Here is a 24,240-nt window from a genome sequence, read left to right on the forward strand (position 1 = left end):
CTCTGAAATGGTCAGCAGTTTGCCTGTTGAGAGAATGTGGCTTTTGTGTGTGATTCACAAGCTGCTGTGTGAAACTTTTTCTGCTGGAAGATAGAGATGAACGTTCTTTAAACAAATCAATAGCCAAATGATGCTGTGTTCTGCTCTGTAGTGCTTGTTTTCTAGAGAAGAGGCAACAGGTTTTTATGGGTTCGATGATGTTTGGCCCAGTTGAGACCCTAACTGCCACACTTCTGTAATTCTAAGATTGATTGCCTGAGTTACGGACCTTGACAACCAGGGCTATGCCACCTGTGGCCTTCCAAATGCTCTCAGGCTCCCCACATGAGCCACAGGCAGAGATGGTGGGAGATGTGGCCTGTCCACACACAGCGGGTCTCAGGCTCCACAACCCAGTTCTAAACCAAGCACCACCTTTCTCAATGCCCAGTGACTGGTTCTGTGAATTTGGGACCAAATGCTGAGGGTTATGGAGCGCACACGACTGCAAACTGAAAGCAACCACCTCTCCTTACCTCTGGTAACTTCCAAGTACAAAATGTGGACTTTTTATTTCCAAGTTTCTACACCCCCACAGCTCGGGACCAGAATGTGAAGGCTGCACACAGTACAATGGTGTTGTCCAATGTTGCTGGAAGAGGCAGCATGAGGGGCTTGTCTTAGGCTAGAATCATAGAATCATAGAGTTGGAAGAGACCACAAGGGCCATCGAGTCCAACCCCCTGCCAAGCAGGAAACACCATCAGAGCACTAAGGACGGGTAGAAAGATGGAACCTCCAGGTTCAGAGGAAGTCTATCCCTTCATGCTAGTTGCTGTGGGTTGTGAGTGAGAGAAGGCTGCTCCCCTCATGTTCTGCTTGTGAGCTTCCTAGAGGCTTCTGGCAAACAGGATGATGGATGTGGTCTGATCCAGTGGGGCTCTTCTGGTGTTCTGTGTTAGCCCTGCAGGAGCCATAATGTCTACTTCCAGCATGACATGTGGGGTGAAGCCCAAGCTTGGGCTCTTTCGGAGGAAAATAAAAGACGACCACAGAACGCAACACGGTTTGGGTTTTTGTAATCAATGGTTTTTTTTTAATCTCTGAAATTGGAAGCAACTATTTGGACAGAACACTTTGGACACTCTATAAGAGCGCATCTCCTGAATACCTTTTGCTGGGTCTCGTGGGGGGAATGTCACAGCTCGCAAGAAGCTGCAGGCACTGACTCCTTCCGAGTCTGGTTAGGCATCACCAGATCCTTTAAATAAAGACAAGCTACACATCCAAGGAGGCCCTTCTCACGCCCCTCCCTTCAGAAATAAAAGGAGAGAAAAGCGCACACAGGAAAGCCAGCGCTGCTGTGGGCAGAGGGAAGTAGGAAACTGGGAGGGGACGACACCTGGCGTTTGGAAAGAAAAAGCTCATCTCTCCTCCTCACCAATTTAAAAACAAAAAGGTCTCCAGGACATAAGACTGAAGCAACATTTACAGACGGACAAGGTAATAACCCTTGGGCCGGGGAGCGAGTTCCCTTATTCCTTCTGAAAATTCACACCTCCTCACCAGCCACCGAGCGCAAAACACCCCAAACATCCACTTACCTCAGAACTGCCTCAACTACAGACTTCCACCGACACAGTATTTGCCACAATTGCCCTGGTGCTTCTTTCACACACATCTGACCACCTGATCCTGTTCAACAACGCACATCCATCGCCCCAACAGCACATTTGCAGCGAGAGTTAACTCCGCAGTTCCCCGTGGCATAATTTCCCACCCCAGGCATGAAATATCTTCCCCAGACCACAACATTCTTGTTCTGAGAGGTTTGAACATGCAATTGGGGGGGTCCACCTTAAGACATTCTATCTTCAACTACTGACAGAAAAGAGACATTTTGATCCCAGGTGAAGCTGTGCAGGACCGCCATGCCTAAAGGCAGTTCTTTAGACCAGGTGGGTAGAGAGTGTGGTGTGTGTTTTAAATAAAGAAAAAGAAAAGTATGCAGAACTCAAAAGTTTTTAAAAGAAAGAGGCTTCCAAACGGATCCATTGGCCCACACCACTTTTGCAAGATGCTGGGTTTTCCCAGGTGCCAGATGCTCTCAGCACACCTGCAAAACTCGGAAGCCATGGGGGCGAGAGGACAGTGTGAATAATCCTGACTAGCCAAAGCAAATCCAGCACAGTCCCCTCTTGAAGTGATGCTTTAAAGTGCTGCAGCACAAAGCATCACGGTGACACAGCCATGGATGCATACTGGCTCTGGGCGTGTTTGGCAGCAGCATCCAGCTTTGCCCCTAGTATGTGACCATGCCTGTTGGGTATGAAAAAGCCTCACGTTCCCTGTGGGGTGGCAGGAGGAGAGAGAAGGAAGGGCAGAAGACCTCATCCATCCAAGCCAGAAAGACCCACTTCAGATTCTCACAACCAAAAACAGCTGAGGAACTCATACGAAGAGAGACGTGGCCCCTTCTGCTGTGGTTCATGCCCTTTGTGAGCAGCCTGAGGCCACCCTGGAGCAAGTGAGCCGTATGCCAGGGGCTATTTATGTGCCAATGCTAAGAAACGCCTTTGAGGGGTGGGGGAGAATCCTGCAGCTCTTGTTTACTAGCGACGGAACTTGGCTGCAGCTGATGTTGCAAGAGATTATGGCAGATTGTCTTGGAACTTGCTCACTGGAGCAGCTTGTGGGCTTCATCTTCACTAAAGGCAGCCTGGAGGTGGCAAGTGCAGCTTTCAACCTAACAGAGATCAATCGGGTGATCCAGGGAGCCAAAAGGATCCCTACCTGGGCTGGTTCCTCCAGTCCAATGCTCTTCCCAGGCATTGACTGAGCTGCTCAGACTGACTCCCTGTCTGCCTCCAAGGCACTGCGACAATCAAGGAGTGGTTGCCCTGCACCACCGAGATCAAGGGGGTGTCCTGGGACAATCAAATTTGGACTGAAAATCCTCAAGGGACAGGGTAGATACTGTACTTAAAAACACACACACACAATTCATTTCAGAAGACCTTAGTGGCAAGAACGAGGAAACCCTGGCAGGACCCAACTATGAAAGTTCTAGACACAGAGGATGGAAAGAAGAGCAGAGAATATTCCCAGAGAGCAACTCAGCTGCTTGCACAACTTAATGGTTGGTTGTCTGTCATTCTTAAAACTTTATATATAGATGATAAATAGAACAAATATTGGAAGGGAAACCTGGACCCAAAATTAGCAACCACCACGACATGCCAGGTTTTGACACTATTAAGATTAAACCAGAAGCACAATGTAAGTTTGAATAATGGCAACACAGACTTCAATACTCAGCCTTGGAAAAAGCATTCAGTCCCTGTGATGGTATGGAGGGGAGAGGAGAAGAATGGATATCAGGGGTTTGGGATGCATTTGTAAGAGGTCAGAGAGCTGAAATTATTTTCAAGGTTGGATCTTTCAGACATGGCAGTGGACCCACCACTTCAACTCTTCAAAGATTAAAAGGCTTACACAAAAATCCTTTGTTCTCTGAATGGCACATATACACACAAAGCAATGTTCCTTTAGATTAAAATGCAAAAATACTGCAAAATAAAAAAGGGGGGAAATCATGACTTTAAAGTTTTTTTAAAAAAAGGAATTTCTAAAAGGATTTTTTTTAAAAAAAACGACGTAATTTTGGTCCTGAATCCTAGGAAGTCTGACAGATTGGCTCCTCACTGGAGAGGTGGAATGATTGGCTTTCAGATCAATGAGAGGAAACAGGTCACAACAGCAGCAGTTTTGAAATGGCCACACAGTCACCAAGAACATCAGGAAATAAAAAAAAAATCACTAAAAAGGTTTGGCTTCAAATTGGCTTCAGCTGGCGCTTGTGAATTTGGGAGGAGAAAGTCTTGACTGGAAATCGCCCAAGGTGGTCGTGCGGGGGCAGCTTTGGAAAATGAACGCCCCCCCAAATGGCAGTGACTCCCCCCAGCCCCCATCCTGCAGTCGGCTCACAGCTTGAGTTCTGCTTCCTTCCTTCCCTCCCCAGTCCCCCAGCTGCTGGGCTCTCAGACTGCAATCTTCGCCATCTGCTGTTCTAACTTGGAAATGCGCTCGTCTTGGTGGGTGATGGTGCCTTTTAGAGATTTGAGCTCTTTCAAAATTTCATCCAATTTGGCTTCGTTTTGCTACAACAGTGAGAAAGAGAGACAGAAATGGAAAACAGTGAATACTAGAATAATAATGGGAGGAAGAAATCCCACGTAGAAATAGAGTGGAACACTACCAACACATGCAATTTGTTCACACAGCAAGAAGGCTGGATTGCAAGAACATTGATCTAACCCCACGAGAAGAAGCAGAGCACAGGAAGCTGCCATATTCCAGGCTGGACCATTGCACTATCTAGCCTTAGACTGCCTGCTCTGACTGGCAGTGGCTGCCCAATGTCTCAGGCAGAGGTCTTTCCCATCCTCTGCCACTAACTGAACCTGGAATCTGGTCCGTGCCCAGAATGGGCTCTCCACTGAACGAGAGAAGGGGCAGGGAGCTGGGTTTTGCCCCAAAGGCCGCTTCTGCTTTTAAGTGCCCATCCCAATAAAGAAGCCTGCTTATGTAAACCTGCATTCCACAGGAAGGCCAAGCCAGCAGGGCATGCTGAGCGAGCCTGGAGAGGCAATTCCTGCTCCAAATTTCTCAATAATCTAATGCAAGTGGGGAAATGAGTCTATTTCAGACTCCATACACTGAAAGCTAAGAAGTTATTTTTTTTACTCACGGTGTTTGAGGTGTCCGCTGCTTTTTTGGGGGCACTGATGAGATCGCTTTTCTTATTTGCTGCCAGCTTGTTGTCTAGTATGTTCTTCTTGACCACCTTGAGATCCCTGTTTTTGCCAGGAATGTATCCGTGCTTCAATGAGATAAGGACGGGGTCGGCATTCTTTCCATCAAACCACTCCTCCGCTTCCAGGGAAGCCTCTGGACCAGCCGTGTCAGGATAGAGATCATCCTGGAAAAGGTCAGACTGCAAAAGGGAGGGGGGGGGGGGAGATACAACGGCCACATCAGTAACTGTGCTGTGAAAGGGCCTGCAAGACGCTCACACATCTGAAACAACGCAAAGACTCACCTTCCGAGGGACAGTCATGATAATGGGCTCGCACTTTCGCTCATGCAGTTTGAAGAACCTTTGAAAGAAAAGAGGCACATGTAGAGGTAGAGGTAAAGGTAAAGGACCCCTGCACGGTTAAGTCCAGTCAAAGGTGATTAAGGGGTTGCGGCGCTCATCTGGCTCTGAGTCTGGCCCCTCTAAGATCAATATCCTGTCTGACCAACCAGACAGATGCCTGTGGGAAGCCACAAGCACTCTTCCCTTTAGCCTTCAGAGGCACACTGCCTCCCACGCTGGAGGGAATATATAGCCAGTGTGAGCGGCAGCTACTGATTCCTTGTCCTTTTTAAAAGTCAACTCAACTCAAAGCTAAGGCATGGCCCAATTTTCTTCCTCTCTAGGCCTTCAAAGGACCTCAAAAGAGCAGCTGAAACCAAAAGGACTTTCCATTCTTAAGAAAATCCTGAGGTTGGGTAGATTTTTCTTCCCAATTTTGGAAGCCACAACATGCATTTCAGGAAAGTATTTTGCTGCTGACCGATGAGATCCTAGAAGTGTCAGGATTTGGGGCTATGACAAGGGGAATGCCACCTGGCTTGCTTTATTTGTCAATTTCTTCTTTTAAACAGATTATTCTTCTGATGTAGACAAGTTACCCTGACATCCAGCATGCCTTGAGACATCACTTCCTTTACAAAATCTTCCATCCCTACATCCTCTGAAACACTTCAGATTGTATAGCGCCAAGTGGTGGACCTGTGACCCAGAATGTTAGGGTGCCAAGCCAGAGATCCCGGGGCTGCAGTCGGGGTTGCTGGCACTCTTCCCGGCCTCTCGTTACCTTGCTATCTCGCACTTGTTCACATCCAAGCCCCTCTTCGGCATGAAGCCCATCCCTCTCTGCGGCTCTTTGCTGCTGAAGGTGTTGAGGTAGTGCACATAGGGCGACTCATCTGTGATCTCAAAGTAGCGAATGCTGCTGTCGCCCTGGAAGAAATTGGGGAGGGCAAGCAAGTGACTACGGGCCAGGAATCCTGCTCGCGGGGTGAGGAGGTGTGTCCTCCCAGACCACTCCTTGTACAACACGCCCACCCTTCAGACACCTGGTGTCTCTAGCACATTCATGAAGCCTCCAGTGTGAATTATGTCTACTGACACGTGAAACAGCCTCAGGACCAAGGCACAGGCCTGCGCATCCACCCTGCTGCTGCCCACAGTGGTAGCCAGAAGCCTACAAGCAATGAGCCTTTCCCCACCGCGGCCCCCTCCCCACCAACGGGGATACAAAGTGGCACAATGCCTTTGAACAAAGCGTTAGCGTGGCTTGACTGTATCTAAAAATTCCATAATTTAGTTGGGTGTTTTGCAAAGCAGGTCTTTCTTCTGCCTCTCCCAAACCTGCTAACTAGAGGGCTGGCATTAGGAAAGGAGGAGAAAAGCTTCACTCTCCCCCTGCAGCCTCACCATTAGCCACAGTCCTTGGGCTCCTTCATATAGCCCCAAAGCAGTTTTTAAACACGAGGGCAGGTAGTGTTTTTTTCCTACGGCATGTTCAAGATTTCATAAAGCCTCACATATAAGGCTGCAGAATCAAGAATCACACCCCCCACACACACACACAATGGACGACAGCACATTGTTCAGTTAATTCTGCCTGACAAAATTCTCAACTTATCAGTCTAACAGGTGTCAAACCTGCAGCCTGCGCAGACTGTTCTGATTATCCTTTCAGGACTCCACCAAAATAACATGGGATGCAATGCTGCACCAATCTCACCTCACCCCCCAAAATCCAAGGTGAGAAAAAGAATGATTCTCAAACCACATGTGAAACTTAACAGTGACCCTGTGGTTTTTTAAAATGCCTAAGCCATAGATTGAGAGGGGGCCACGAAACCATTGCGAAGCCCTGGGTGGTGCACACCATATCTTGAGGGCAGCCTAAATTCCATAGCATCAGCTGCTAAAAACACTGGGCTGGGGAAGCCACCACTGACACGTGAGGAGTGACCAGAGATGGGGCACCATCAAAGAGGTCTAATATTTGGAATTTATTCCACAGAGAGGAGTCGTCTTCCCAGGGTCAAGAAGACCTCTTCTTGCTCGGGCTATTCAGATGCTCTGATTTATCTTAGCTGTATGGGAATGGAGTGGTTTCAATGTTTCATGTTAGGTTTTGCCATTTTAAATGTGATCATTACTGTTTTCTGTTGCTTAATTGTTAGTCACTCTGGGATTTATATTTATAAATATTTGTAAATATAAGGTATAAATATTTGTAAATAACTAAACAAATATGTATAGTATCTAAATTCCTATGACAGACTAGTGGTCCTGAGGGACTTGCAAACAAATGATTTGAAAACTCTTAAGAAGAAGTGGAGTTGGTTTGTTCTCTCCTTTGGTATATATCACGTGTCGCTTATGATGTGAAGTTCTGCATTCTCTTTATACCCATACACACATGAACCCACACGCTCTAGAGCGGGGGGCGGGGGGAGCAAGAATAAGGAGATGGAGTAGAGCCAGGACAACCTTTGCAGGCAGCACTGAAATGCCACAAAAGGGCTGCTTTTCTCAGACAACCATTCTCTTCAGCACAGCAGCCATGACCTACCTTTCCACATAAGTAAATGATGTTGGTGTCTGGGTCATAGAAGGGTAGCAACACACCATTGCTGGTGTCCATTTCATGGAGGGCAATGGGCTCTTCCATGCTTTTCTGCAGAGAGAAGAACGGCATCTTACATTTGGAAGACATGGACTCTGGTGACCCTGCTAGTCAGAATGACATTGATGTTGCTGGCTGCCCGGAGAGCAAACACCAAAATAAAATTTAATGCACAATATCTGATAACTACAATTTGCTGCAGTTGTCACACTTTTTGCATGTGACAGATCTCATCTTCCAGAGCATTTTGGTGTTTGATATAGTTTGTTGCAATGAGTTTCAGATTAAGCCATATACTAATAATAATATTATAATAATAGTAGTAATTTATTATTTATACCCCGCCCATCTGGCTGAGTTACCCCAGCCACTCTCGGCGGTTCCCAATCGCAATACAGCATTAAATATTAAAAACTTCCCTAAACAGGGCTGCCTTCAGATGTCTTTTAAAAATAAGATAGCTGCTTATTTCATTGACATCTGATGGGAGGGCGTTCCACAGGGCGGGCGCCACCACCAAGAAGGCCCTCTGTCTGGTTCCCTGTAACCTCATTTCTCGCAGTAAGGGAACCGTCAGAAGGCCCTCGGAGCTGGGGGGCCACTAGGGGGCGCATCGGAAGATGGCTGACAATAACATCTCTCCGACCCACACGAGGTACCATATTTCCCCCCCCCCCCCATAGGGCGCACCGGCCCATAAGGCGCACCTAGTTTTTTGGGGGGGAAATAAAGAAAAAAAAATTATTTCCCCCCAAGGCGCGAGGCTGGGGCGGGGGAAGCCCGAGCTTCCCCCGACCCCAGCCCTCAGAACAGGCTGCTCTCCGCAAGCCGTGGGATCCCTCCCGCGGCTTGCGCAGAGCTACCCGAAGCCCCGCGCGACTGCTGAGCGCGCCGGGGCTTCGGGATAAGAGGCAGCGCTGCGCAAGCCGGGGGAGCCCTCCTGTGGCTTGTGCAGAGCTACCCGAAGCCCCGGCGCAACCGCTCAGCGCGCCAGGGCTTCGGGATGCAGGCAGCTCTGCGCAAGCCGGGGGAGCCCGGGGGGAACTCCCGCAGGCTCCCACGGCTTGCGGATAGCTTCCTGAAGCCTGGAGAGGGAGAGGGGTCGGTGCACACCGACCCCCCTCGCTCTCCAGGCTTCAGCGAAAGCCTGCATTCGCCCCATAGGACGCACACACATTTCCCCTACATTTTTGGAGGGGGAAAAGTGTGTCCTATAGGGCGAAAAATACGGTAATTTGGAGGCTATGATGGGAGTAATTAGCCTCCCTAACTCCCCCCAGGATGGGGGGGGGCTGCCCTTGCCTGCTGTGCCCTATACCACCCCCGAATTTGTGGGGATGGGGGCACTAGGCACAAAGCCCTCCTGTGGGATTAAGTGCAGTTTCCGGGTCACCTTCAAAGGTAGCCCCACATAGAGTGCATTGCAGTAGTCCAAGCGGGAGATAACTAGAGCATGCACCACTCTGGTGAGACAGTCCGCGGGCAGGTAGGGTCCCAGCCTGCGTACCAGGTGGAGCTGGTAGACAGCCACCCTGACCAAATTATCTAAAAAGACCCTATTGCCTGCCTCTGTCCTGAGGTGCGAAGGGCCTGGGCTGTAAAAGGGAGTTGCAGAATTAAATAAAAGTAAGTAAATTAAGGGACGCAGGTGGCGCTGTGGGTTAAAGCCTCAGCGCCTAGGACTTGCCGATCGAAAGGTCGGCGGTTCGAATCCCTGCGGCGGGGTGCGCTCCCGCTGCTCGGTCCCAGTGCCTGCCAACCTAGCAGTTCGAAAGCACCTCCGGGTGCAAGTAGATAAATAGGGACCGCTTTCTAGCGGGAAGGTAAACGGCGTTTCCGTGTGCGGCTCTGGCTCGCCAGATGCAGCTTTGTCATGCTGGCCACATGACCCGGAAGTGTCTCCGGACAGCGCTGGCCCCTGGCCTCTTGAGTAAGATGGGCGCACAACCCCAGAGTCTGTCAAGACTGGCCCGTACGGGCAGGGGTACCTTTACCTTTACCTTTTAAGTAAATTAACCCTTTAGGTCCCTTCCAACTCTACAATGCTAGGATTCTAACTTAAAAGTTTGTTTCCTAAGGGAACATCTGAAGCATCAAGACAGAGTTGCAGAGTGAACACGTTTGTGGGCAGGATGGGCTGCAGGTGTCAGCAACCTTTTTCAGCCGTGGGCTGGTCCACCGTCCATCAGACCATGTTGTGGGCCGGACTATATTTTGGGAGAAAAAATGAACAAATTCCTATGCCCCACAAATAACCCAGAGATGCATTTTAAATAAAAGCACACATTCTACTCATGTAAAAACACACTGATTCCCGGACCATCCGCAGGCCGGATTGAGAAGGCAATTGGGCCACATCCAGCCCACGGTCCTTAGGTTGCCTACCCCTGGAATAGGGTGTTGTTGTTGTTTGCTGAGCTCTATGGCAATGTTTGATAGCAGCTAAAGCACTTACAGGGTTCCAGAGCGCAAGCTGCCTTTCACTCATCCGGCTGAAGCCCGTGGTGAAGACGTTCCCATCCGAGAGGAAGATGGCTCTTATGGGTCGGGCTCCCTCATGAGCTTTCTCTTTCTCCTGGTTTGGGGGAGGAGAAGCAAGAGAGGAAAGAGAGGGAAATGGTAGCAACAGTCACTGATATTATCTCCTAACGTCCCCAATGAAACTTGCAAAGCAAGCTGTGAGGGCATCTGAAACCAAAAAAAAGATGAATGTACTTACAAATGGAAGGATTCACCCTCCACTCATGATGTCTAGCCTTCAACCCCCAATCTGCATGAGCAGACAAAGCACGAATGCATAAGCATTATGTACACAACAGAACATAAAACCCAATCCCCAAATGCTGATGAAGCCACAAGTGGCACAACGGTGCCTTGAGTTTTGGGAAGAAAAGGGCCTAAGTATAGAAATATGAATAGCTTCCCAGTGCACAATGAACTTGGCTTTAAGTGAGGGAAGGTGCCGGGGGCACGGGGGAGGATAAGCAGCACAGCTTCCTTGACAAACCACCACTTGCCAATTATTATTATTATTATTATTATTATTATTATTATTATTATTTCCCCAGCCACTCTGGGCGGCTCCCAACAGAGTATTTAAAAAGCGATAAAACATCAAGCATTAAAAACTTCCCTAAACAGGGCTGCCTTCAGGTGTCTTCTAAAGTCAGACAGTAGTTTATTTTCTTGACATCTGCTGGGAGGGTGTTCCACAGGGCGGGTGCCACCACAAAGAAGGCCCTCTGCCTGGTTCCCTGTAACCTCACTTCTTGCAGGGACGGAACCTCCAGAAGGCCCTTGGAGCTGGACCTCCATGTCCAGGCTGGACAATGGGGGTGGAGACACTCCTTCAGGTCTACTGGGCTACATACAGCACATACTCACTGCAACAATTTCTTGTTTCCTGGGGTCAATCACTCGGATCTTCTTGTCCTTGGATGCTGTGCAGATGAGGCTGCCATTCCGATTCCAGCTCACGTTGTAAATCATGTCTTGATGCATGTCGTCCAGATTTATGAGGGGCTCACCTGTCCCCACGTTCCAGATGATGATAACATTATCGCAGCCTGAAGAAAGGCAATTAAGAAATAAAAGCCCGTTACCTGTGCATGTTTTAAGGGTTACCTGTTCATATTTTCCGCTTCCCTGAGGTATGAAAATCCTTTCAGCCAGCACTCTCTAAAAGGAGCCTCAAGGGCGCTCCAGCTTTGCCACCCAGGGAAAAAAAGGAAGGAGAACACGATGGAGCTTTCTACCCCAAGAAGGTCCTCTGACCCCTCTCTGTTCAAGCACCAGAGAAAAACTGATATTATTCTCCTTTTAATATTTCAGCTGTGCTGTATTTCTTTGTGACAATTTCACTGCTTTTTTATTTCACCTCTTGGGTGTTAGTTGCCTTGTGGGGTCGCATCTGTGGGCAGAGAGACATTTTAATTCAAACAAGAAAGTCAGTAGTTTAAGTCTCTATTTAACACACAGACAGGAAACCTTAACTTTGCCAACATAAGAGAATGCAGGCTTTCAAGACTCAAAGAATTCTTCATCAAGCAAACCAGTTACTAGCTTGCAAAGGGCCAACCTAGATTGGTTCAGCACTTAGGATATGGAGAACCATTTTCCAATAAATTAGGACATTAATGGTTTTCTATCCTTCCCCCCCCCCCAATATCACTGACCCTGCACACTGAGTTCAGTGATGCATCTAAAAATAACACCCCAAACTCCATATCTGAAAGTCAAGGTTTGGCACAGATTTGGGGGGGAAGCACGGTGCCTTTTCATAGGTGCTAGTTTAGAGTCAAAAGAAAAGGGGAGGGGGGAAACAGGAATACTTACTCCAAAAGTATAAGCAGCTTTAGGAAAACTTAATGCAGATTAGAAATTTACTAGGAAATAGAGCAGAGTGAGCAAACCTCCTGGTGAAGAGCAAGAAAACTAGAAAGGTAATGTAGGTTTTCAAAAGAAGTAGCTGTGACACATGACACAGGGGGGAAAGGAAGGCCAAACCCTCCAGGAAGCGGATCTTGCCCAACTGGTCATGTGAGCAGAGTATGGCCTTGCCTCCTTTCTTAACCACAGGAACACTTCCATCCGTGGCTTTGGGAGAGGTTTCTCTGGCTCTGCAAGAGCTAAAGGCCAGTCAGCTGGGAGAAGCCAATTCCTTTTGTTCCTCAGGGATCCAGAGCCTACCTGCACTTAGCAGCACATTGTGCGCAGTGGGGTGCCAGGCCACAATGCCCACCCTTTTGGAATGGCCTTCCAAGATGACCACAGGCTCTGTCAGGGGCAGCGTAAGCCCATTCTCTGGGATCTGCCAGACCTGCAAAAATGAAAAAAGAAGAAGGGTGGGGTGGAAGGAACCATGGTTACTGGAATATTGTCACTTTCCAAAAGGTGGACAAAACCATAGCTAGCTGGAGATTTGCCAAGCTGGCATTCAGATGAAGTGCCAGCTCCATTTCAGAAGCCATGATGCCTCTGCTGGCTGCTTGACTAGCCAGAGGCCTCCCAGCTGGCAAGCAAACAGCTCAGGATTTCTTTCTGTAGTTTGAGTCATTCTTCCAGAGATGTGTTCCCTGCAAATCACCTGAAGGGCATGGCAAAAAGTCAGCTAACTTCTTCAAAAGGGAGCCATTCTGACTGAACCATTTGCCAAGGTGCAACCGGGGTAGCTATCTAATTTTACACACAGATGACCAAGAAACATTATCCTGTAATGTACATGATTAGAGCTGGGCGATTTCTTGTCCACCCTCAACCTACACAGGGCCTACACAATATCTGTGACACACCAAACTGACTCTCCCATGCACTGAACACTCTGCTTTACCACCTGCCCCATCTACACTCACAGTGAGGATGCATTCATCTTACTTAGGGGCTTCTGAAAGTGAGTAGGACAATCCCATGCTGAGCAACCACTTTACTGTATTAGCCTAATTATAAGCCACACTTTCCTCCCAAATTTGAACCGTGAAAAGTTAAAGTGCAGCTTGTATTCGCAACCTTATGCCGCCAGCAAAGCGGTGGGGCTCCCCCCGCCCCCAGGAAGCAGCCTGGGAGCGCAGGGCAATGGCACACTGTCCACCTGCCACTCCCAAGCCGCCAGAAAGAAGGGGGAAGGCCACTGGCAAAGCAGTGCTGCCCCCCCCCCAAGGAAGCAGCCTGGGTATTGTCTTTTTTTCTTTTCCCTCCTTCAATTTTAAAGGTGCAGCTGATTTGTGAGTGCGTATTATATTCAGGCTAATATGGTAAATGCTTTTCTTTCTTAGCCTAAGAGAGCACAAAAGGCAAAGGGGAGTACTTAATTTTTATGTCCAAACTCAATTTCTTATTTGTTTTATTATCACAAATGGCATTCAGTGCTCCAGGAGGCATCAGCAACCAAGGGAGGGTGGCATGTTCTCAAGAAGGTCTAAAGAGAGCCCCAACCCTCCCTGCATCTGCCAAATATTATATTATTATTATTATTATTATTATTATTATTATTATTACATCACCATCCCGAAGATCACAGGGTGATTCACGATGTAAGCATACAAAATGAGAACACAAAATATGTAATAAACCAAAAACAAAGCAAAGCAATTACCCCACCCCTTTAAAGGCCATAGAATGTTTATAACACAGACTGTAAAAAAACAAGTCAGTGGATTTTTCCATACAAAAGCTGCTCCTGTGAGAACGACCTTGGGATATGAGTGGCCCAGCAGAAGAGATAGCAACAAGATCTAAAGCCAAAGCTGCACAAAAGAAAAGGGGCTCAATATCAAGTACACTGCCAACAGGTGCAACTGGGCAGGAAAAAGTGACAAATATACCTATGGATCCAGTGACACAAGCACTACTTAAAATAAATGAATCTCTAGAAGTTTTGACAAAGCAGAGCTCAGAAAATACCAAACAGTTGACAGAACTTTCTAAAAAATTGGACTTAAACACCAAAAGTATTACATCTAATACAGAAACTATAAATAAACTGATTGAAGAAAATGCCACAACTCGAAAAATTGCTGAGGAAGCTAAAACTACTGCAGAAACTGCACAGGATAAATTAGTACCAGTCTGTAAAAAGCTGGATGAACATGAGGCGGCCTTGTCTTTGTGGGAGATGCAGAGGAAGGAGAGGAATTTGAGATTAAGACTGGTCCCTGAAAGTGAAAAAGACAACCTAGTGGACTTTCTCACAAAAGAATTTTCAGAATTCTGGCAGGTAAACTTAGAGGAAGAGGAATTTAAGATTACAGCTGCCTTCAGATTGGGAAGGAGGCAAAATAGGAAGATTCCAAGGGATTGTCTGATAACCTTAAGATCTAAAGAAGAAAGAGATAAAATATTAAATTTACATTACCAGAGATCTTTAGAGATTGAAGATGCTTTTGTGCAGATTTACAAGGACATCCCTAAATACATCCTGGAGGCAAGAACTTACTACAAGAACCTGGTTTACTTGCTGAAAAAGAACAATTTACCTTTCAGGTTGGAATTTCCACAAGGTTTGTCTTTCAACTATAAAGGAAAGAAAGTTAAAATAAGAACAGTGCAAGATAAAGAGCAATTCTTGGAAAGAAACGAGGAGGACCTGCAGAAAGGAGCGGTGGAATTGACCCTGGAAGTAGAGATAAGCAATTTGTCATTTGGACTTAAACCATCGACAGAAGAAGAACAGCCGCAGGGAGCGACTGGAGAAGCAACTAATTAAACAACAAGATGGCTCTGCAATTTCTAAGCTGGAATTGTAATGGACTTAACCTTCCCAGAAAAAGACGTGAGGTCTTTCATATTTTGAAGAGAGAACAATTGGACTTGATTTGTTTACAAGAAACTCATGTGACTAGGGCACATAGAAAATTGCTTATAAATAAAAAAATAGGGCAGGAATTCATTTCAGCAGATAAAGTAAAGAAAAGAGGAGTCGTGATTTATGCAAAGGAGAAGTTGGCCCCAAAACTAATTTTTAAAGATGAACAAGGAAGATTTTTGGCAATTGAAATACAAGTTCAAGGAGAAAAATTTTTGACAGTTGGAATTTATGCATCAAATGAAGGGAAGGCAGAATTTTTTAAGAAGTTGCATGAGACTTTAATGGACTATTTGGACTATAATGTAATTATGATGGGAGACATGAATGGCGTGGTCTCTACAAACATGGATAAAGCACAAAGACAGGTGGTCTCTAAGGACGGGAGATTACCAAAGACTTTCTTCGAAATGACTGAGAATATGGACCTGATTGACATCTGGAGAACAAGGAACCCTCTTGAGAGAGAGGGAACCTTTTTCTCCGAAGCAAAAATGACATGGACAAGAATTGACCAAATATGGATTACTAGTGGGATGGCTCCAAAGATAAAAAAAAGTAGAAATCTGCCCAAAGACTTGCTCCGACCATAATGCTATAAAGATGGAGATGAAATTAACAACAGCTGGTTCCTTCAGATGGAGAATGAATGACACCCTATTTAGAGATGAAGAGATCTACAAAAAGGCCCAAAAAACTTTGAAAGACTACTTTGAGATAAACCTGAAGACAGAGGTGGAGAAAAGAGTAATTTGGGACGCAAGTAAAGCCGTGATGCGAGGTTTCCTAATACAACAGAACTCCTTAAAGAGGAAGAGACAAAATGAGAAGAAAGATAAGATTTTGGAAAAGATAAAAGAAGGTGAAAAGAAATTGAGATCCAAACCAAAGTCTCATGAGGTTTTGAGAGAAATTAAGTTCTACCAGATGCAGTACATGGAACTGATGAATCAAGAGATAGAATGGAAAATTAAGCAAATGAGACAAAGGACATTTGAATCAGCAGATAAATGTGGGAAACTTCTTGCATGGCAATTGAAGAAGAGACAAAAACTGAATACTGTTACAAGTTTGGAGGTGGAAGGAAAGAACATTTTTAAACCAAATGAGATCAGTAATTGTTTTCAGAGTTATTTCAGAAGACTTTACGCATGAGGGCCGGAGAATGAAGGAGACATAGATGATTTTCTTAAAAAATATGGACTACAAAGAATTTCACAGCGATGAACGATGGTTTTGAATGAGAAAATAACAGAACAAGAAATAGAGGGTGCCATCCAGAATATGAAATTGGGGAAATCTCCAGGACCGGATGGATTGACCTCCAGATATTATAAAGCTCTGAAGGAATGGTTAATACAACCGTTGAAGGAGGTCTGCAATGAAATTTTAGAGGGGAAAAAGGCACCCGAATCGTGGAAAGAAGCATTTATTACACTTATACCAAAAACTGAGACTGAAAAGAACCAGATCAAGAACTACCGCCCTATATCATTACTTAATGTGGATTATAAAATATTTGCTGACATTTTAGCAAAAAGGCTGAAGAAGGTGTTGCTGGAGGAGATTCACAAGGACCAGGCCGGCTTTCTCCCTGGGAGACATATGTCAGACAATGTAAGAAACATAATTGACATTATAGAACTGTTAGAAGTTAACATCAATACGAAGGCTGTACTAATATTTGTGGATGCGGAGAAAGATTTTGACAACATTTCTTGGAGTTTTATGAAGAAGAATCTCCATGGGATGGGGGTAGGCCAAAGGTTTGAAAATGGTATAGGTGCAATATATTCTGAACAAAAAGCAAAGTTAATTGTAAATAATGTGGTTACTGAAGAACGTCTTATAGAAAAAGGGACACGACAGGGGTGCCCAATATCCCCATTGCTTTTTATCTCTGTCTTGGAGGTTTTGTTAAACATGATCAGGAGAGACCAGCTGGTTAAAGGAATTCAGGTCGGAGCCAAACAATATAAACTGAGGGCTTTTGCAGATGACTTAGTATTGACCCTACAACAGCCAGATACTAGTACAAAAAGAGTTTTAGAAATAATTCAAGATTTTGGTCAGGTAGCAGGATTTAAGTTGAATAAGCAAAAAACTAAAGTCTTGGAGAAAAACTTAACAAATGTTGAAAGAGAGAGGTTTCAAAATGAAACTGGATTAATGGTGGCAAAGAAAGTTAAATATTTGGGGATTAATATGACATCTAAAAATGTGAACTTATTTAAAGATAACTATGACAAATGTTGGACAGAGGTAAAGAAAGATCTAGAAATATGGTCAAACTTGAAGCTTTCCTTGTTAGGCCGAATTGCTGTAATTAAGATGAATGTATTGCCTAGAATGTTATTTTTGTTTCAGACATTACAGATTGTGGACAGATTGGACTGTTTCAAGAAGTGGCAGAAAGACAAATCTAAATTTGTCTGGCAGGGCAAAAAGCCCAGAATAAAATTTAAGATATTAACTGATGCTAAAGATAGAGGGGGGTTTGCCCTGCCGGACTTAAAATTGTATTATGAATCGGCAGCTTTCTGCTGGTTGAAAGATTGGCTACTTCTTGAGAACACAGACATTCTGGATTTGGAAGGATTTGATAACAGATTCGGTTGGCATGTATATATATGGTATGACAAGGTAAAAGTTCATAAAGGTTTTAAAAATCATACTGTCAGGAAAGCATTATACAATGTTTGGATTCGATATAAAGACTTGCTGGAAAATAAAACTCCTAGGTGGTTATCACCAATGGAGGCTAAGGAGGTGAAAAAACCTAATATGGATTCTAAATGGCCAAAATATTGCGAAATCCTAGAGCAAGAGAGTGGAAAAATTAAACTACAGAGTTTTGAGAAAATAAAGTCCAAGGTACGAGACTGGCTTCATTATTATCAAATAATGGAGGTGTTTAAACAAGACAGGAAAATTGGCTTCCAGGTGGAGAGATCAAAACTAGAAACAGAACTGTTAGAACCCAATACTAAGAACCTATCAAGAATGTACAACCTGCTGTTGAAGTGGAATACACTAGACGAGACAGTCAAACCAACTATGATAAAGTGGGCACAAGACATTGGTCATGACATTATGTTCGCTGACTGGGAACAGTTATGGACCACCGGGATAAAATTTACGGCATGTAATGCCTTAAGAGAAAATATTATGAAAATGATTTATAGGTGGTACATGACCCCAGTCAAGCTTGCAAAAATCTATCATTTGCCCAATAATAAATGTTGGAAATGCAATGAGACTGAAGGTACCTTCTATCACCTTTGGTGGACTTGCCCGAGGATTAAGGCCTTCTGGGAAATGATTTATAATGAAATTAAAAAGGTACTTAAATGTACTTTCCATAAGAAACCAGAGGCATTTCTCCTGGGCATGGTCGGCCAATTGGTGTCAAGGAAGGATAGAACGTTTTTTATGTATGCCACCACAGCAGCAAGGATTCTCCTAGCAAAGTATTGGAAGACACAAGAACTACCCACGCTGGAAGAATGGCAGGTGAAGGTGATTGACTATATGGGACTGGCAGAGATGCCTGGCAGAATTCGTGACCAAGAGAAAGAGACGGTGGAAGAAGATTGGAAGAAGTTTAAAGTATATCTTAAGAACTGTTGTAATATTGATGAATGTTAAAATGTCAAGGTAAAGGAAAATATGGAATTACAGCTGTAATTGATTGATAGATTAATTACCAGAAGAAATTTAAAAAGACAATAAGTGATTAATTAACCGGTCTGAAGGGTTGTTGAAGAAACTTTTAAAATAGGGAAGCAGAGAAGGGGAGGGAGGGGGAAGTCCGAGAAGTAAGGTTATTAAAAAAAGATTTGAAATTATACATGTTTATATGTTTGTGTTTGTTTGTGTGTGTTGACTGTTTTGTTTTTATTTGTGTGGAAAATTAATAAAAAATTATTTTTTTAAAAAATAGAATGTTTAATTAGCCAAAGGTCTGGTTAGAGAGAAACATTTTGCCTGGTGCCTAAAGATGCTTGCATGTCTTCCTACAGGCCAGAAGGCCAAAGTCTGAACCAACAGCCACCAGCGCACCCATCCACAGCAGCCTTTGAACCCCAGGATCCTCCTTACAGGGCTTTCAGGGACGACAAGGCTAATAAGGAAGTGTCCCCTGGGGATCTTCTGCATGAGTCACCACTGGCCAATCATGGTTTCTGAACCAGAGCTGACCTACATACAAAAGTGGGGAGAACTGCTGAGGAAGCAGAATTAACCACCAGCAGATGGCAGCAAAGTAACAACCTGCTCTATAGTCTCTTACTGCCTGCTTCTGATGAGAATACAGTGGTACCTCGGGTTACATACGCTTCAGGTTACAGACTCCGCTAACCCAGAAATAGTGCTTCAGGTTAAGAACTTTGCTTCAGGATGAGAACAGAAATCGTGCTCCGGCGGCGTGGCAGCAGCGGGAGGCCCTGTTAGCTAAAGTGGTGCTTCAGGTTAAGAACAGTTTCAGGTTAAGAACGGACCTCCGGAATGAATTAAGTACTTAACCCAAGGTACCACTGTATATTATTACAGGCTCCAGCAGAATTCACATCCAAGACTCTAAAGCAAGCAAAGCCAAGTGGCTATTGCCCTCCCAAGGCCAGAAGAGGCAACACTCACATCAGAGTTTCTCATGAGGGCCCACTGAAAAGTTTGAGCCAACATTCAAAGCAAAGCAGGTAATTCAAAAAGAACCCCAAGCCCTTCCAATTTAATGGGCGGAATTTGCCTAGTCAAAACAGCAAAGCAATTGTCTGATCATGAAGCTTAGGGAGCTGGAAAAAGCCACAGACAGCTAAAACAGATGATAGTTCTTGAAAATTTGAAACGGATTTAAAACTCTGCAACACTAAAAACCAGATTAAGGAAAAAAACTATTTGTACTCTCAGTTTCTTGCAGCACGCCAACTGTGTTTTGGTGTGTCCAAATCAGTTTCCTGAATTTATTGGGGCTTTTTCTGAAAAGCATGAGAAATATGTGGAGAGCTGAGATTTAGAAAAGTGCAGAAATGTCACTGTTCACGTGGGGAGAACAACACAGAGAGCATTCCACAACTGGGGAGCCACTGTAGATAAGGCCCGTTCTCGTGTTGCCACCCTCCGGACCTCTTGTGGAGGAGGCACATGAAGAAGGGCCTCAGAAGATGATCTCAGGGTTCGGGTATGTTCATATGGAAGCATGCAGTCCTTGAGGTATTGTGGTCCTGAGCCGTTTAAGGCTTTATAGGTCAAAACCAGCACTTTGAATTGGCCCAGAAACTAAGTGGTAGTCAGTGCAGTTGGACCAGGATTGGTGTAAGATGCTCAAACCGTCTTCCTCTGGTGAGCAACCTGGCCACCAAATTTATGCACCATCTGAAGTTCAGAGGAAGCCCTACTTATAACGCATTTCAGTAATCTAACACTGAGGTTACCAGAACATAGAGAACAGTAGTTAGGCTGTCCCTGTCCAGATAGGGGCGTAGCTGGGCCACCAGCCGAAGCTGATGGAAGGCACTCTGGGCCACTGAGGCCACCTGAGCCTCAAGGATTCAGGAGGATCCTCAAGCTACGAACCTGCTCCTTCAGAGTAAGTGTAACCCCATCAAGAGCAAGTGATCTCCTTGGACCAAAAATCGAAGCAAGAAGAATTACCGACGATTGAAGAATAGAGGATGAAGTTAATGGACTATGCAGAACAGGAAGGATTAGAAACTGGCGGGACCAGAAATTCACGGAAGACTGGAGTAAATTTATGGACTATTTGAAAAGTATTTGTGAAGATCAGACGACGTTTGTAGGTTTGCAAGAAGTTTTGTGAGGAGTATTATTGGAAGTATTGCAAAAATGGAGAAGGGCGAAGGATGATTTGTTAAGAGATGTAAAGGCAATATAAAGTTAAGAAATGCATAAGAAGTGGTTAAAACGGTGCTGATGGAAGTCTAAAAAGATTGTATAAGTGACAGGTTTTGAGGTACATTTTATAATTTATATGTTAAAATCAATAAAAATTATTTTTTTAAAAAAGAACAAGTGATCTCCCACCCATCTGATCTAGGGAACCACCCACTAACAGTGCCTCTGTCTTATCTGGATTGAGCTTCACTTTGTTGGCTCTCATCCAGTCCAGCATTTCCACTGCAGATGTAAAGGAGAAACAGAGCTGAGTGTCATCAGCATACTGCTGACAATGTACTCCAAACCTCCGGATAACCCCACCCAGCGGTTTCATGTAGAAGTTAAACAACATGGGGGATAGGATTGAGCCCTGCGGAACCCTACATTGAAGGTTCCACGGGGCTGAAAAGCATTCCCCAAGTCACACCCTCCGGGAACAACCACCCAAGTAGGACTGGAACCACCACAAAGCGGTGCCAGCCACCCCTAGTTTGGAGAGTCGCTCCAGAAGGATGCGTTGGTTGATGGTATCAAAAGCTGCTGAGAGGTTGAGAAGAATTAACAGGGACGTGTTTCCCTTGTCTCTCTCTCGACAGAGGTCATCATACAGGGCAACCATAGCACTTTCTGTGCCAAAACCGGGCCGAAACCCCGATTGAAATGAATCCCGAAAATCAGTTTCTTCCAAAAGCGCCTGGATCTGGTCTGCAACCACTTGCTCCAGAACCTTGCTCAAGAAAGGGAGATTAGCAACTAGTAGTTAGATTTTTCGAATCCAGGAAATGTTTCTTAAGGAGTGGTTTTACCGCTGCCTCCTTCAAACAGGCAGGGACCACCCCCTCTCTAAAGAGGCATTGATCACCTCCCTGATCCGAGCACCTTGTCCACATCCTCAAGCCTTACCAACTGAAACTCATCCAGCACAACAGGACTAGACTGAGCTCTGGACACCCCATGAGATTCATCTGCTATCACAGCAGAGTCAAGGTCTAGGTGGATGCAAGTGATCTTATCCTCAAAATGCTTTGCAAACAAGTCACAGTGAGCTACTTTGGTCCTATCCCTTCCTTTGGGCCAGCCTGTAAAAGGCCCTGTACAACCCGGAAAAGCTCTGCTGGATGACATAATGAGGATGCAATGAAGGCAGCAAAGTATGCCTTCTTTGCTGGCTTCACTGCCACTAGGTAGGCTCAATAATGAGCCCTTACCAGTGTTTGGTTGCATTCATTCGGATCTTTCCTCCACTTGCCTTGATGATATCAAGGCAGCCATACGGCCTGCAACATAAGGAGAGACGCCAACCCTTTAACATGAACGGAGCTGTTTAACTGGATTGAAGTGTGAAAGAGTACACTACTGGAAGATTTCCACAGGTAATTGGGGAAGCAGGAGGACTAACAGACAGATCAGATAACAGCACAGCAGCAGAAGCCAAGACAGGCCTGAGTCAGGTCTATGAAACATGGAGGAAGACAAACAGGTCCAAATTCTTTTCTGCAGGAGTGCTCAAAGTATGGTCTGGGGTATATATGGTGTACACAGCCTCTCTTTCTTTCCTTGCGAGGGTTGGCCTACAGACCTATCAGTTGCAGCTCTCTTGAAATGCTGCGCTCTGGTAAATTCACAACCAGTCGGGCACTGCTGACTGCAGAGGGACTACACTCAGGAGGCCAAACATTACATAATGGGAAATGCCCAAGCAACTACCAGTTTTGCTCCAGGTGCACAAACTGAGAACCTAATACATGTGCCAACTTGAATGCTTACAAGAAAAGACATACTTGACCAGGAAGACCCAAACACACATGTGGTCAGCTAAGCCCTCAATGTCATGCAAAATAAGGTAACTAAAGCAATACCAAGACTGGGTCAAACATACCTAGTTTTACACTGGCCCCATTTTTCCATAATTCATAAACATTCTGACCACAAAAGCATTCCTAGATTTGGCTGACACCAGAAGTCTAGGTGCCAAGAATTTACATGATGTCAGATGCATTCATTCCAACAAGTGACACCTCTGACAACCATTTTCGTTGACAGCTGCCCTCAAAAAACAGCAGAGCTTCACAGGATTCCTTCAGACAATCGGTTTCTGGAATATTCATCCCAATTTGCTTGCAGAAAGTCTATGCAGAGGTTATTGAGCAAGGTGTTATGATCTGCCTATAGGGAGGTTGGGTAGTCTTCAGTGATGTCTCTAATTGCTAAGTTGTTGGTTGTTTATCTATAGAAGAATAAAATACTACTGTTCAGCTACAAGAGGCCTTAAGGCAGTGTGCAACATTTATTAATTACAAAGAGCGCTCACTAATGGTTCCTCATCACCCAGGAAAAAAGTGACAAGTGGGGTTCTGCAGGGTTCCGTCCTAGGCCCCTTGTTGTTCAACGTCTTTATAAATGACTTGGATGAAAGTATTCAGGGGATGCTCATCAAATTTGTAGATGACACCAAACTGGTAGGCATAGCCAAGGTCATAGATAGACTCAGAATTCAAGATGACTGTAACAAATTGGAGAACTGGGCCCAAACTAACAAAATGAATTTCAATAGGGACAAATGTAAGGATCTACACTAAGGCAGGAAGAAGTAGCTGCACAAATATAAGATGGGGGACACCTGGCTTGCCAGTAGTACATGTAAAAAGGTTCTGGGGTCTTGGTAGACCACAAGCTGAACATGAGTCAACAGTGTGATGCAGCAGCAAAAAAAAGCTAATACTATTCTAGGCTATATCAAGAAAAGTACATTGTTCCAATCAAGGGAAGTCGTAGTACCACTCTATTCTGCCATGCTCAGACCACACCTGTTCTGGGCGCCACAATTTAAGAAGGATATTGACAAGCTGCAATGTGTGCAGGTGAGGGCAACCAAGATGCTAGGGGCCTGGAAACCAAGCCTTATGAGGAATGGTTGAGAGAACTGGCTATGTTTCACATGGAGAAGAAGAGACTGAGAGGAGATATGATGGCCACCTTCAAATATCGGATGGGCTGTCACATGGAGGATGGAGGGTAGGACTAATAGCTTCAGGTTACAAGGAAAGTGATTCCGACTAAACACCAGGATGAACTTTGTGACTGTAAGAGCTGTTCCATAGTGGAATGGACTCCCTTGGAAGGTGGTGGATTTTTAAGCAGAAGTCGGGTGGCTATCTGCCATGGATGCTTAGTTTAGATTACAGAAGGTTGGAATAGATGACCCTTGGGGATCCCTTCCAACTCTAGAATTCTATGCCAAGATAGAATTCTAGAATAGAATCGCTCCAATGTTTTTGTATTCTTCCTTTCCCAAACCAATTTGCCACATGA

The 24,240-nt window shown here is 45.2% G+C and overlaps 1 protein-coding gene and 1 long non-coding RNA gene across 6 annotated transcripts in view; one reads left to right on the forward strand and one right to left on the reverse strand.

The window, feature by feature from the left end:
- Nucleotides 1-575: 575 nt before the first annotated feature.
- LOC310830396 lies at nt 576-1,466 on the forward strand. The gene is made up of 2 exons (XR_014557655.1): nt 576-685; nt 749-1,466. It is a non-coding gene; the product is annotated as an uncharacterized lncRNA (long non-coding RNA).
- CORO1C (coronin 1C) overlaps nt 1,047-24,240 on the reverse strand; it is a 71,539-nt gene continuing 48,345 nt past the window's right edge. For all 5 annotated transcript variants that reach the window (XM_083710098.1, XM_083710101.1, XM_083710099.1 and 2 more), the window contains exons 4-11: nt 12,423-12,552; nt 11,118-11,299; nt 10,189-10,308; nt 7,680-7,784; nt 5,904-6,049; nt 5,081-5,138; nt 4,730-4,975; nt 1,047-4,139 (exon numbers count right to left, since the gene is read on the reverse strand). In XM_083710098.1, the coding sequence (XP_083566224.1) occupies nt 4,020-4,139; nt 4,730-4,975; nt 5,081-5,138; nt 5,904-6,049; nt 7,680-7,784; nt 10,189-10,308; nt 11,118-11,299; nt 12,423-12,552 (1,107 nt within the window). In that variant the 3' untranslated portion in view covers nt 1,047-4,019. The remainder of the gene's footprint in view (nt 4,140-4,729; nt 4,976-5,080; nt 5,139-5,903; nt 6,050-7,679; nt 7,785-10,188; nt 10,309-11,117; nt 11,300-12,422; nt 12,553-24,240) is intronic.

The sequence above is a fragment of the Podarcis gaigeae genome (genome assembly GCF_964106915.1).
Source record: "Podarcis gaigeae genome assembly, chromosome: 13".
NCBI classification, from domain to species: domain Eukaryota; kingdom Metazoa; phylum Chordata; class Lepidosauria; order Squamata; family Lacertidae; genus Podarcis; species Podarcis gaigeae.